At 33.6% G+C, this 14,299-nt stretch overlaps 1 protein-coding gene and 1 long non-coding RNA gene across 3 annotated transcripts; one reads left to right on the forward strand and one right to left on the reverse strand.

The window, feature by feature from the left end:
* Positions 1-695: 695 nt before the first annotated feature.
* Positions 696-2,115, reverse strand: LOC142242831 (uncharacterized). Of its 2 annotated transcripts, XR_012724206.1 has the most exons (3): positions 1,738-2,095; positions 1,259-1,672; positions 696-1,194 (listed from the first exon to the last, which is right to left on the reverse strand). It is a non-coding gene; the product is annotated as an uncharacterized LOC142242831 (long non-coding RNA). The 2 variants fall into 2 exon arrangements; XR_012724205.1 differs by having other exon boundaries at positions 1,259-2,115.
* A 9,450-nt stretch (positions 2,116-11,565) lies between these two features.
* Positions 11,566-13,025, forward strand: LOC142242830 (uncharacterized). The gene is made up of 4 exons (XM_075314354.1): positions 11,566-11,842; positions 11,950-12,090; positions 12,171-12,310; positions 12,375-13,025. Exons 1-4 carry the CDS (start codon positions 11,582-11,584, stop codon positions 12,919-12,921), a joined length of 1,089 nt encoding a protein of 362 aa, XP_075170469.1. The 5' UTR covers positions 11,566-11,581; the 3' UTR covers positions 12,922-13,025.
* The last annotated feature ends 1,274 nt before the right edge of the window (positions 13,026-14,299 follow it).

Genomic DNA, 14,299 nt, shown 5'->3' on the forward strand with positions numbered 1-14,299 from the left:
TTAGCTCGAGAAATTAAATAGATGAATTCCATTAGATTAGTGATGTGTTTTTAATAACAATAGACTTTATATTCGAATACAATCCGGTTCGATTAATACTAATATTGATACTAACATATTGACTAATTATAAAATGATTGTATATTGTGAGTAATGCATTCTGTATAAATTAATTTAGCCTGGAAAATTATGTTTCGCCACAAAATTATTAAAATGTTGAGACTTTATTTTTATTAAGATCAACCCGTTATAATTCGATCTTCATCACTACGATGAAAATGACAAGATGTAACGACATGTGTTGCCACCTGATCACTAAAAACGCATGATAACTATAATAGTGTATATATCATATATTTTTTATGATAACCCAATAAACACAAACGTTTGAAAAATACTAAAATTCAATAATTTTTCAAACATTTTTTCAAAGGATTAGGGTAATATTCAAGTTGAGAAATTGTTGAGAAAATCGCGTTCTCAACAAAAAACAGACATTACCCTCAACAGTAAAATTCAACACAATAGCAATAATTTCTCAATTGTAATCCTCAAATTGAAATGCATCGCTACTCAATAATTTATCAAACAGTTTTCAATGTGAGAAAAATAAAAAATTACCATTGTTGCGAATACTTTCAAACCACAATTTGTATGAAAGTCAATCCTAGTTCTAACTGAAAGTCAATACTAAATTTCTAGGGATTTTGTAAATTTTATTATTTTTTTCGTTAACAAATATAATAATCTTAAAAATAACATTAATAATATATAAAAATAATAATATAATACCAATCAAAATGTAATTATCTTATTAAAAGTATTAATAAATAAAACTATGAATACAACTTTAAATATCTTAAACATTTTTACATGTATAATTCCATTTCCTCCATAATGTTGGTGTCATTAATATGCTGGCAATTTGAAATAATTACTATCGAGGAACTTGCTGGCTTGTGTGTTAGAATAGATTCCAGCAAGAGGAAATCACAAAATATCAAACTGATGACGGGATGTAAATTGATGTAATGCACATTTTCATCCAGAAGTTCTTGATATAGGAATTGTTGCACTTTGGTTTAATTGATTGCACTTTGTAAGTTTTCTGAAAACTTTTCTTTGTTGTTCCCTTCATCGGTTTTTCATCGGCCAACATCTTCCAAGAATATACCATTCAATGATTTTAGTTTTCTGCAAAACAATCGAGTTTTGTGATTTCCATTATGTTTTCATTTCACTTTTTATTTTGACTTACCAATTTGTATTTCTTCCAACTGACCACGTACTTCGTGATTTCCTCAAGAACGTTGGTGTTACAAAATTGTTGTTATTAAAATACTGGCAATTTTCAGGAACTTGATGTCCAGATAATTGGAATAAATTTCCAGCAATTTCAATTCACAAAATAACAAATTAAACCGATGATGCGATATAAATTAAACTATATCACATCGATAGTTTAATTTATATCGCATCATCGGTTTAATTTGTTATTTTGTGAATTGCGAATTATCATCCAGTAGTTGTTGATATGGAAAAGCATAAATACCAAGTTTTTTTGGTTGCACTTTGATTTATGGAAACTTTCTCTTCTCGATAAGCCACTACCATTTTTCATCGGCCAGCCTCTTAATGTGTCCAAGAATCAGCATCCAAATATTTTAGTTGTCTGCAAAGAGATTTGAGTTTAGTGACTTCCTTAAAGTTTTCATTTCGTGTTTTAGTTTTACTTACCAATTATTATAAGCAATTTCAATTGATTATTAAAAAATTTCCACATTTTTGTATTTCTTCCACGAACTTTGTTGTCCAAAGTAGTATTGAAAACCATGTGGTTTTTTCGTTGCATTTCAGGGTAGTGTTTTGTCAAAGTTTTCTCCAATTATCTTCAACACATTTTCAAAGTTTTCGTCAACATTTTGCCAAATTGGTTGTAATTCGCAAACAATTTGAAGATGAATTGAAGATGAGCTTTTTCAAGTCAAGTTGAATTTATGTTGAAAATGATATTTACCCTCAAACTGAAGAGGTGTTGCATTTGAAAAACGCTCATCCTGTGTTTATTGGGAAGGTGCTTTGATATGGTGCTATCAAACTTTTAGTCCATAGAGGCGTTGGTTGATTATACGAATAAATAAATAAGTAAATAATAAATAACTTTCAAAAATTAAAAAAAAAGACATGAGCAAAAAAACATACTGCTCTACTTCTAGCGAAAACTCTTGTTCGTTAAGGCCGGTACTCTGTTCGGTTTTCGCATTGAAACTCCATACAAAACCAAAACATGCGAAAAACTAGCGAAATTTTTGAATTAAGAAATAATTTATTTATTAAACTGATTTTTGTGAATTTATAACACAAAAGTGGATCTGATTATTATTTAAAAATGTAATCTGATGATTGATAAAACAAAGTATAACATGGAGCTGTATTTCCATAATAAACTACCAACAATATCTAGCCGCTCCCTATACTATATATATGGTATACTACTATATGGTAGAATATAAATAATGTACATATATAACATGAAATTTAAACACAAATGTTAACAAAATAAAAACTTTATTTTGTGAATTATATTTTACAATTGTTTCATTTGTACTGGGCATCGGGATAATAAACACAAAACATAATTTCAACAAAAGGAGGCACAGCAATTGATGTTCCAAAACAAGCATTAGCACTTCAACCAACACGTATAGTACCGAGGTAGCAATGAATGAATGTAAAATTAGTTTTTTAATTCCAAAGATATTTGTAAAATAACTTCGCCTGCTTCTTCTTTTTTAAATTATTTATTTTGTATGCGTGTGTGTGTGTGTAAATCGAGCCACTAGTTGTGTATGTATATGTAATCATTTCGTGACAGTCTGCGATGTTGTCAATACATTTCGACGAAATAAACGCAAAAAAGTCCCAAAATGGCTGTTTTTCCCCTCAAAATATATTGTCAACACTATCATTTTTCAACGCGAAACAATGATTGAGTGGAACTTTTTTCGCACCAACAAACAGAGTACCGGCCTTTAAAAACGAATTCTAAATAAGTTGAAATGCCCAAAATGCCCAACAAAAGTCATTTCGCAAACAACACAAAAAAATAATGTTATATCATGACAAAATTCTGTTATGTAGTATAATAAATGTAGTTTGTAAATAAATATATTTTCCTTGTGTACCACGTATCATTTCATATATGAATGGCACTGGATTCAGTTTCTTGTATGTGTAACAATTCAAATGTATTTTCAGCATGACATCGAGCAACAAACATATAAACGTTTCCTTACGCTGTCTCTTAAATCTGCACAGCTTGAAAAATTGGAGCGGATGGAGGATCCCAGAGATTTAGACAATGTATTGATGCAAATTTTCGAAAAAGCTCAAAGTGTTCCATATGGGCATAGTCATTGTCGATCTTTTGCAACAAAAGCAACTGGTTTTAAAGCTTTAATTGTTGATCTTTATAGCGATTTAAGTCAGCTGGCTTATACATCAGAGGTAATAAAATACTGAGAATCTGAAAGGCACGTTAAACGTGTCGATTACGTTAATATACAATGTGTATTGTATCGTACTTAATAGAAATACAATTTCTTTGCAACCAGATACGATTCCTTGTGTTTGTCGGTATTACATTAATATGCGGATGGGTTATACACAAACGTTATCACATTGGCATTTTAGCACTATTTGGAGGCAGTCTTTTCCTTTTTGGTTTCCTACATACTTATTTGGAATGTAATCGCGTAAGTTTGATACTTGCTTTGATACATCATATATAAATAAACATAATTGTTTCTATAATTAAATCATTTTTGATCCCCAGGAATTGGAAGTTAACCAAATGATGGAAATATTACAACACAAGGAACGCTCTACAATGGAACAAAATCAATATGGGTTTTGGGGATATTTACGAAGTTTCTTTCCCGCTTCTAAAAGTGTGGCAGATACCGAATTCTTAAAGTAAGAGAAAATTTAAAAAAAAGTCATTAAGTGAGTTTTAAATACAATATTTTTTCTTTTGTAGGAAGTCAACTAAAATTTCTTTAGGTTTTTGTCGGCCCGATCATGTTGTTATAATGTACTTCAACGATATTTTTCTCAAGTACCTAGAAGTTTTGTTGCAACAATGCTCCCAAACATTGGCAACATTAAATGGAAATCTGCCATTTCCTTTGAATTATATATCTGGGTTTCTTTTGATAGGCATAATCGGATATATACTTAAGTTAGTTTTTAAATATGTATTAAATCCAGCTGCTTGGGCTCATGTATTACATTCACGAGACTACCTACATGCATTGCCAGAAAAAAGTAGGAACTTTAACCCTAGCCACGATTGTATATCTGGTGAAAACTTGAAAATGCTATTGAGGGTCATGAATTCTGAGCCAAATCTGAATAAAGTTTCAGGTATTGAGGAGGTTAGGGAGGCCATTGAAGCAGTACATGAGAAAACAGATCTGTCTGGATCGAATACTAAATTATCGAAAAAAGTTCAAGTTAATAACAATGAAGCGAAAGAAGATTTCACAAACGGTGTTACAATGGAAGATGTACCAGATGAATTATAACATTTGTAGAAATTGCAAATGATAGGTTAAGAATGAAATGTTTTTATTTATTTACATAACATTGTCATAATATATTAAAATAAAATGCATTGTCCAATTGATAATTGTTGATTGTTTTACAACATCTAACTGAAAAGGGATACGGGAGATATCTCACTTGTACTAATAATTGTCTCTAAAGACGATATTCTGAGTCAAGATTTTGGTGCAGTTTGAAGAATAATAAAAAGGTCTTTGGCAAAAATCAAGATTTAAAAAAAGAGGTAATTTTCCTAACAAGTACAAATCAAAATGAATAAAAAACATATGCATTGTTTTACAACATTGTAATAATTGAAAAGTGATACGGGAGATATCTCACTTTTACTAATAATTGTCTCTAAAGACGATATTCTGAGTCAAGCTTTTGGTGCAGTTTCAAGAAAAATAAAAATGTATCCCTCCATTTGAATAAAATACTGAAAAGAAAATTTCCCGGGAATTCCCGTACTTAATTCGCGTGAATGCGGGAGCGATGTAATATAGATGTAAATATAGATTTCTATTTATTTATTTTTTTGATACATTTTTTTATGAGTATTCCAGTGACCCAGATGTTTGTCGCAGGAGTTCTGTATTTTGGATTATTGACTATTCATTTTAAACAAAGTAAAAGTTGAAGATGCTTTGTTGATAATTTGGAACAAACTGGATTTTTGAAGGAAAATCAACACATTTTTTTTAGTGACGTTTGTATTGTTCGCAGTATTATTGCCATAGTGGTTTGCTTCAAACTTGTTCCAAATTGAATAACATCTTGCAAAATTTCAGGAGTCGATGGGTCTGGTACATGTCACCTACACCCCTCAAGAGAACGGAGTGTCGCAGAGGATCAATAGAAATTGCGCAGTCGTTCTAGATAAATTTTTTCTAAATAATTCTGCATCTTTTGAAGGGATAAAGATATCAACATAATCTCTAAGTTTGCACGTTTGTGGGTCCCTAGTATGTACACAGGCAGACCTGTAGGCGTTGAAAGTTGGCCAACCTAGGGTGTATGGAATTTTTGTTTTAGCTGCCAAACCCGCAATTATGAACCGATTTCGGCGATTTTTTGCTGGTAAGAATTTGTATGAATATTTCTTATAGTTTGTGGGGTCCACAACTTATTTGTTTGGAAAAATTTAAAAAGGGGTTCAGTATTTTGATCAGTTTTTGAGCTGAACCTTTTTTCTTATCTTAACTGCATTCCCTACAAAATTCTACTTATTTTAGAAGAAAAAAACGTATATTTATGGGCTTTTCTTCACAGCATTCCCTAACAAATTCTACATATTTTAGAAGAAAACATTGTGTACCTTTAAGTTTAGATTAAAAATGTTAGACTCCATAATTTGAAATTTCACAAATATCGACCAATTTTTTTCGGAAAAGACACATATGTACATTCTTTCTGTTGTAACATTTCTTTCTTTCTATATTACGAGGGCGGTTCGGAAACTTCTTAGCCTATCAATGAAAGAGAATAGTTAGTTTTTCAAAAACATTTTTATTTTTCAATATAATATCCTGAAACTTCAATACACTTAGTCCAACGCTTTTCTAGCAATTCTATCCCTTGATTAAAATAGTTTTCCTCAAGGTCTTCAAAATAGTGGTTTACAACTGTAATCGTATCTTCATTTGAGGTAAAACGCTTGCCAGCAAGGAATTTTTTAGATTTGGGAACAAGTAAAAGTCATTGGGAGCTAAATCAGGACAATATGGTGGGTGGTCAAACAACTCGTACTTCAATTCGTTGATTTTAGCCATTGTTAAAACACTCTTGTGCGCTGGCGCGTTGTCTTGATGAAATATTATTTTTTGTGTTGTAAGGTAGGACGTTTTTCTCGAATTTGTACATTTAATTGTTCCAAAAGGTTGCAATAGCACTCTGAATTCATTGTTTTACCCTTTTACAGATAGTCAATCGATAAAATACCTTTGAAGTCCCAAAAAATCGCTGCCGTAACCTTACCAGCCGATTGAATTGTTTTTGCCTTCTTTGGGGCAATTGTTTACTGTTGCATATGAAGGACCACTTTCACCTAACACATTCACCATATCATTATGAATTTCTTGTCCGGATAAACCTTTTTTATGTAAATATTTAATGACAGCATGCATTTCTAATTTTTCCATTGTAAAAAAAATTGCGGATGCGTCTTTTTTGAACACCTGTTTCTATACGAAGGAATCGCCAGATCGAAACAAAATTTAACATGTGTTCAGAACAGAGATGGAAGTTTCCAAAACGCTTAACTTTTTTCTGTTTATACCGCGTTGTTTGTACTAGGCTAAGAAGTTTCCTCGTAATGAGCCGATATGGACCAATTTTAGGGTGGTTGTTAAAGGGCATACACTAACATGGCATACAAAATTTCAACCGGATCGGACGAAATTTGCTCTTCCAAGAGGCTCCAGAGAGCAAACTTGGGTATTATGTGGGTGGGTTTATGTGGGTTGCTTATACGGATGAAATTTTCTTGGGATCGGTTTATATGGGGGCCATAACTAAAAAAATTAGTATACCCTCATCCTATGTTGGGGTGTATATATGTATGTATAGCGATTTAATTTGTTGCACAGCATATTATGTTTGGGCGTTGATTTTTTTAAATATGAGTGGAAATATTAATTTGGAAATTTTGTGCAAACATATATATGTTATTTATACCCTTCACCACTACTGTGGTACAGGGTATAATAAGCATTTGTATGTAACGCCAAGAAGGAAAAGTCTGAGACCCATCGTTTAGTATACCAATCGTCTTAGAATTAAATTCTGAGTCGATTTAGCGATGTCCGTCTGTCTGTCTGTCTGTCCGTCCTTCTGTCCGATCGTCCTCAAATTTGGCACAGAGTTTTACATTGGCTCAAAGACAATCGCTATTGATTTTGGAAAAAATCGGTTCAGATTTAGATATAGCTGTCATATATATTTATCACTGATCTGGTCATAATTGACGTATTTATCAACGTTTTTTCCTCAAAATTTCGGGCAGCCAAATATTTTGGGGCTTTCGTAAGATATGCAAAATATCAGCCAAATCGGTTCAGATTTAGATATAGCCCCCATATATATCTTTCGTCCGATTTCGACTAATATGGCCTCAGAAGCTAGAGTTTTGCCCTGATTTGCCTAAAATTTTGCACAAGGAGCACGTTTAAGAGTAGCATTCAGTGTGCTAAATTTGGTTAAAATCAGTTCAGATTTAGCTATAGCTCCCATATATATCTTTAGACTCATATGGCCTCAACAGCCAGAGGTTTGCTCTGATTTGCTTCAATTTTTGCGCAAGGAGTACGTTTAATAGTAAGCGTTAAGCGTGCCAAATTTGGTTGAAATCGGTTCAGATTTAGATATAGCTCCCATATATCTTTTGCCCGATTTACACCCATATGACCACGGACGCCAAAATTATTCCCCCATTTATGTTTTTTGTTGAGATAGCAGGATTATTATTATTTTAACTATGCATGTCAAATTTGGTCAAAATCAGTTCATATTTAGATATAGCTCCCATATATATGTATGCCAGAGTATGGGAAATATGGTAGAATGTTTCATATTTTCATATCCCATTTTCAAAAGGAGTTTCCTCCAATCGATTCGATGGTTTCCACATAGAATACATTTAATACGTTATTTAATTGTGTCATCTTGATCTAATATGGCCAAAATACCCACATTTTACACAAAATTCTGTGATGATTTCCCCATATCGTAGTCATATCCTACACACTGTAATGCCAAACTTTCCTCAGAATGGTCAAATTTTAAATAAAACACCGACTTGTGGAAATATCGTCCGAATTGGCCAAATAATATATCACAACCCACAATTGACCATATATCTTGGCGAGATTTAACCAATATCCTTGTAAAATCGACACTGCTGAGTAGCAAAAATTGTAAATATTATTAAAATTGTCCTATATCTCGAATACATATGTATCGCCCGATAAATCATAAATGCTATTTTGTGCAATTGCATCGAAATTGCTCTAGCTTTATATTTCCCATATTTTTTATACCCACCACCATAGAATGGTGACGGGGGTATAATAAGTTTGTCATTCCGTTTGTAAACCGACCTCCCGATTTGGGGTCTTGGGCTTATAGAAATCGTAGTTTTTATCCAATTTGCCTGAAATTTGAAATCTAGAGGTATTTTCTGACCATAAAGAGGTGTGCCAAAAATGGTGAGTATCGGTCCATGTTTTGGTATAGCCCCCATATAGACCGATCTCCCGATTTTACTTCTTTCGTAAATCAGGTAAATTGAATATAGTTTTTATTAAATTTACCTGAAATTGGATATTTAGAAGTATTGTAGGACCACAAATACGTGTGCCAAAAATTGTGGGTATCGGTCCATGTTTTGGTATGGTCCCCATATAAAACGACCTCCCGATTTGGGGTCTTGGGCTTATATATATATATATATATATATATATATATATATATATATATATATATATATATATATATATATATATATATATATATATATATATATATATATATATATATATATATATATTAGGTTCCGCTTGACAACAGCCCAGCATTTCTCAATTGGGCGGATCTCTGGCGTGTTGGGAGGGTTCTTGTCCTTGGGAACCACCTGCACGTTGTTGGCGGCGTACCACTCCATGGCCTTTTTACCGTATGGCCTTTTTACTCCTCCGGGACAGGAGTTTTATACGGCAAAAGGAAGGGTAAAGGTAGCAGATATTTTCAAGCACATAAAACTGTCAAAGTTCGCAAAGAAATATCTGGTTTGGCAAGCCATATGTACCTGTGGCTTGAAAAACAGCATTTTCATAGCTTCCGGGACTGTCAACCAAGAAATTTACGTGAAAGAGTGTTTGAATAAACGTCTGCTGCCTTTCCTGAAGAAACACGGTTGTTCCGTACTGTTTTGGCCGGATTTGGCATCTTGCCATTATGGTAAAAAGGCCATGGAGTGGTACGCCGCCAACAACGTGCAGGTGGTTCCCAAGGACAAGAACCCTCCCAATTGAGAAATGCTGGGCTGTTGTCAAGCGGAACCTAAAGAAGACCAAAAAAACTGCTAAGGACGAGCAGCAGTTCAAGGCAAACTGGCTTTCTGCGGCGAAGAAGGTGGACAAGGTGGCTGTACAAAATTTGATGGCAGGTGTCAAGCGTGAGGCCCGGCAATTCGGATTTGAAAAAGCGAAAGCCTAACTGAATATTTTTCCTGAATTTTATGCTAATTGAACTTGAAAAAGAAATTTAATTTGATTTTTTAAATAAACGATTTCACCGATTTACACGCATTTTCCCTTGACCAAATTTTGACCGTATCACCCTTTATATATATATATATAAAGGGTGATACGGTCAAAATTTGGTCAAGGTTTGGTTTGGTTTGAATTTTGTCTTCATCGGTGGATATGCCCTCTGCTGTAACATGATGACCCAGGTACTTAACTTCTCGCTGGAAAAGCGAGCACTTCTTAGCGTTAAGTCGTAGACCAGCGGTTGACAGTTGCTGGATAACATCCTTCAAGTTCTTAAGGTGCTCGTCAAATTTCTTGCCCATTTCTCGCTCGAACGTAGCCGGAGCATTGCAGAGCCCGAATGGTATTACATTGAACTGCCAAATACCGCCATTCACGTCAAAAGCTGTCTTTTCTTTGTCTTTCTTGGCGATCTCTACTTGTCAGTATCCACTCTGCAAATCAAGCGTGGAAAACCATGTTGTTCCAGCTAGTGTGTCCAACGTGTCATCAATTTAAATTGTTATTTTGCTGTTGTACTGTTGCTATGGAGATTGTGGGGACATCATATGTGGGAGCCAGCTCTTGCCCCGCTGAACTAGCTCGATTTAGTTTAAAGGTGACTCACTGGACTGTGGGTTTACCCACACAAGGCTATTGTTTGATGGGGATGGCGATTTCGATCTTGATCGCTTACGACGTGCTTTACATTCGCGAGCAACATGTCCAGGCTTATCATAGTTATAGCACTTCATTCTGGATTTTTTTGTCTCCTGCTTCATTTCTTGCATTGCCTGCTTAACGGCTTCACTGAATCAATCACGGAATTTGATTCGTCATTCTCGGTCTCCACCTTACGTACTTTGTGAACTTGAGGACGTGCTAGTACTCTCGCTGTCTCTTATGCAAGGGCAAATGTTATAGTTTCCACAACTGTAGCTTTTTGTGACGCATATGTAGCACATTTTATGTGTGGGTCTCGAATGTCATTAACAAAGGTCTCAATCTTGATGCGGTCCACAAGTGGATGACTCTCTCCTGGTTGGTCAATAACACCAACCGCTCAACTTCTGTTGCAATATCTTGTACTGGGCATCGGGATAATAAACACAAAACATAATTTCAACAAAAGGAGGCACAGCAATTGATGTTCCAAAACAAGCATTAGCACTTCAACCAACACGTATAGTACCGAGGTAGCAATGAATGAATGTAAAATTAGTTTTTTAATTCCAAAGATATTTGTAAAATAACTTCGCCTGCTTCTTCTTTTTTAAATTATTTATTTTGTATGCGTGTGTGTGTGTGTAAATCGAGCCACTAGTTGTGTATGTATATGTAATCATTTCGTGACAGTCTGCGATGTTGTCAATACATTTCGACGAAATAAACGCAAAAAAGTCCCAAAATGGCTGTTTTTCCCCTCAAAATATATTGTCAACACTATCATTTTTCAACGCGAAACAATGATTGAGTGGAACTTTTTTCGCACCAACAAACAGAGTACCGGCCTTTAAAAACGAATTCTAAATAAGTTGAAATGCCCAAAATGCCCAACAAAAGTCATTTCGCAAACAACACAAAAAAATAATGTTATATCATGACAAAATTCTGTTATGTAGTATAATAAATGTAGTTTGTAAATAAATATATTTTCCTTGTGTACCACGTATCATTTCATATATGAATGGCACTGGATTCAGTTTCTTGTATGTGTAACAATTCAAATGTATTTTCAGCATGACATCGAGCAACAAACATATAAACGTTTCCTTACGCTGTCTCTTAAATCTGCACAGCTTGAAAAATTGGAGCGGATGGAGGATCCCAGAGATTTAGACAATGTATTGATGCAAATTTTCGAAAAAGCTCAAAGTGTTCCATATGGGCATAGTCATTGTCGATCTTTTGCAACAAAAGCAACTGGTTTTAAAGCTTTAATTGTTGATCTTTATAGCGATTTAAGTCAGCTGGCTTATACATCAGAGGTAATAAAATACTGAGAATCTGAAAGGCACGTTAAACGTGTCGATTACGTTAATATACAATGTGTATTGTATCGTACTTAATAGAAATACAATTTCTTTGCAACCAGATACGATTCCTTGTGTTTGTCGGTATTACATTAATATGCGGATGGGTTATACACAAACGTTATCACATTGGCATTTTAGCACTATTTGGAGGCAGTCTTTTCCTTTTTGGTTTCCTACATACTTATTTGGAATGTAATCGCGTAAGTTTGATACTTGCTTTGATACATCATATATAAATAAACATAATTGTTTCTATAATTAAATCATTTTTGATCCCCAGGAATTGGAAGTTAACCAAATGATGGAAATATTACAACACAAGGAACGCTCTACAATGGAACAAAATCAATATGGGTTTTGGGGATATTTACGAAGTTTCTTTCCCGCTTCTAAAAGTGTGGCAGATACCGAATTCTTAAAGTAAGAGAAAATTTAAAAAAAAGTCATTAAGTGAGTTTTAAATACAATATTTTTTCTTTTGTAGGAAGTCAACTAAAATTTCTTTAGGTTTTTGTCGGCCCGATCATGTTGTTATAATGTACTTCAACGATATTTTTCTCAAGTACCTAGAAGTTTTGTTGCAACAATGCTCCCAAACATTGGCAACATTAAATGGAAATCTGCCATTTCCTTTGAATTATATATCTGGGTTTCTTTTGATAGGCATAATCGGATATATACTTAAGTTAGTTTTTAAATATGTATTAAATCCAGCTGCTTGGGCTCATGTATTACATTCACGAGACTACCTACATGCATTGCCAGAAAAAAGTAGGAACTTTAACCCTAGCCACGATTGTATATCTGGTGAAAACTTGAAAATGCTATTGAGGGTCATGAATTCTGAGCCAAATCTGAATAAAGTTTCAGGTATTGAGGAGGTTAGGGAGGCCATTGAAGCAGTACATGAGAAAACAGATCTGTCTGGATCGAATACTAAATTATCGAAAAAAGTTCAAGTTAATAACAATGAAGCGAAAGAAGATTTCACAAACGGTGTTACAATGGAAGATGTACCAGATGAATTATAACATTTGTAGAAATTGCAAATGATAGGTTAAGAATGAAATGTTTTTATTTATTTACATAACATTGTCATAATATATTAAAATAAAATGCATTGTCCAATTGATAATTGTTGATTGTTTTACAACATCTAACTGAAAAGGGATACGGGAGATATCTCACTTGTACTAATAATTGTCTCTAAAGACGATATTCTGAGTCAAGATTTTGGTGCAGTTTGAAGAATAATAAAAAGGTCTTTGGCAAAAATCAAGATTTAAAAAAAGAGGTAATTTTCCTAACAAGTACAAATCAAAATGAATAAAAAACATATGCATTGTTTTACAACATTGTAATAATTGAAAAGTGATACGGGAGATATCTCACTTTTACTAATAATTGTCTCTAAAGACGATATTCTGAGTCAAGCTTTTGGTGCAGTTTCAAGAAAAATAAAAATGTATCCCTCCATTTGAATAAAATACTGAAAAGAAAATTTCCCGGGAATTCCCGTACTTAATTCGCGTGAATGCGGGAGCGATGTAATATAGATGTAAATATAGATTTCTATTTATTTATTTTTTTGATACATTTTTTTATGAGTATTCCAGTGACCCAGATGTTTGTCGCAGGAGTTCTGTATTTTGGATTATTGACTATTCATTTTAAACAAAGTAAAAGTTGAAGATGCTTTGTTGATAATTTGGAACAAACTGGATTTTTGAAGGAAAATCAACACATTTTTTTTAGTGACGTTTGTATTGTTCGCAGTATTATTGCCATAGTGGTTTGCTTCAAACTTGTTCCAAATTGAATAACATCTTGCAAAATTTCAGGAGTCGATGGGTCTGGTACATGTCACCTACACCCCTCAAGAGAACGGAGTGTCGCAGAGGATCAATAGAAATTGCGCAGTCGTTCTAGATAAATTTTTTCTAAATAATTCTGCATCTTTTGAAGGGATAAAGATATCAACATAATCTCTAAGTTTGCACGTTTGTGGGTCCCTAGTATGTACACAGGCAGACCTGTAGGCGTTGAAAGTTGGCCAACCTAGGGTGTATGGAATTTTTGTTTTAGCTGCCAAACCCGCAATTATGAACCGATTTCGGCGATTTTTTGCTGGTAAGAATTTGTATGAATATTTCTTATAGTTTGTGGGGTCCACAACTTATTTGTTTGGAAAAATTTAAAAAGGGGTTCAGTATTTTGATCAGTTTTTGAGCTGAACCTTTTTTCTTATCTTAACTGCATTCCCTACAAAATTCTACTTATTTTAGAAGAAAAAAACGTATATTTATGGGCTTTTCTTCACAGCATTCCCTAACAAATTCTACATATTTTAGAAGAAAACATTGTGTACCTTTAAGTTTAGATTAAAAATGTTAGACTCCATAATTTGAA

Source organism: Haematobia irritans, unplaced genomic scaffold, assembly GCF_050003625.1.
Source record: "Haematobia irritans isolate KBUSLIRL unplaced genomic scaffold, ASM5000362v1 scaffold_72, whole genome shotgun sequence".
NCBI classification, from domain to species: domain Eukaryota; kingdom Metazoa; phylum Arthropoda; class Insecta; order Diptera; family Muscidae; genus Haematobia; species Haematobia irritans.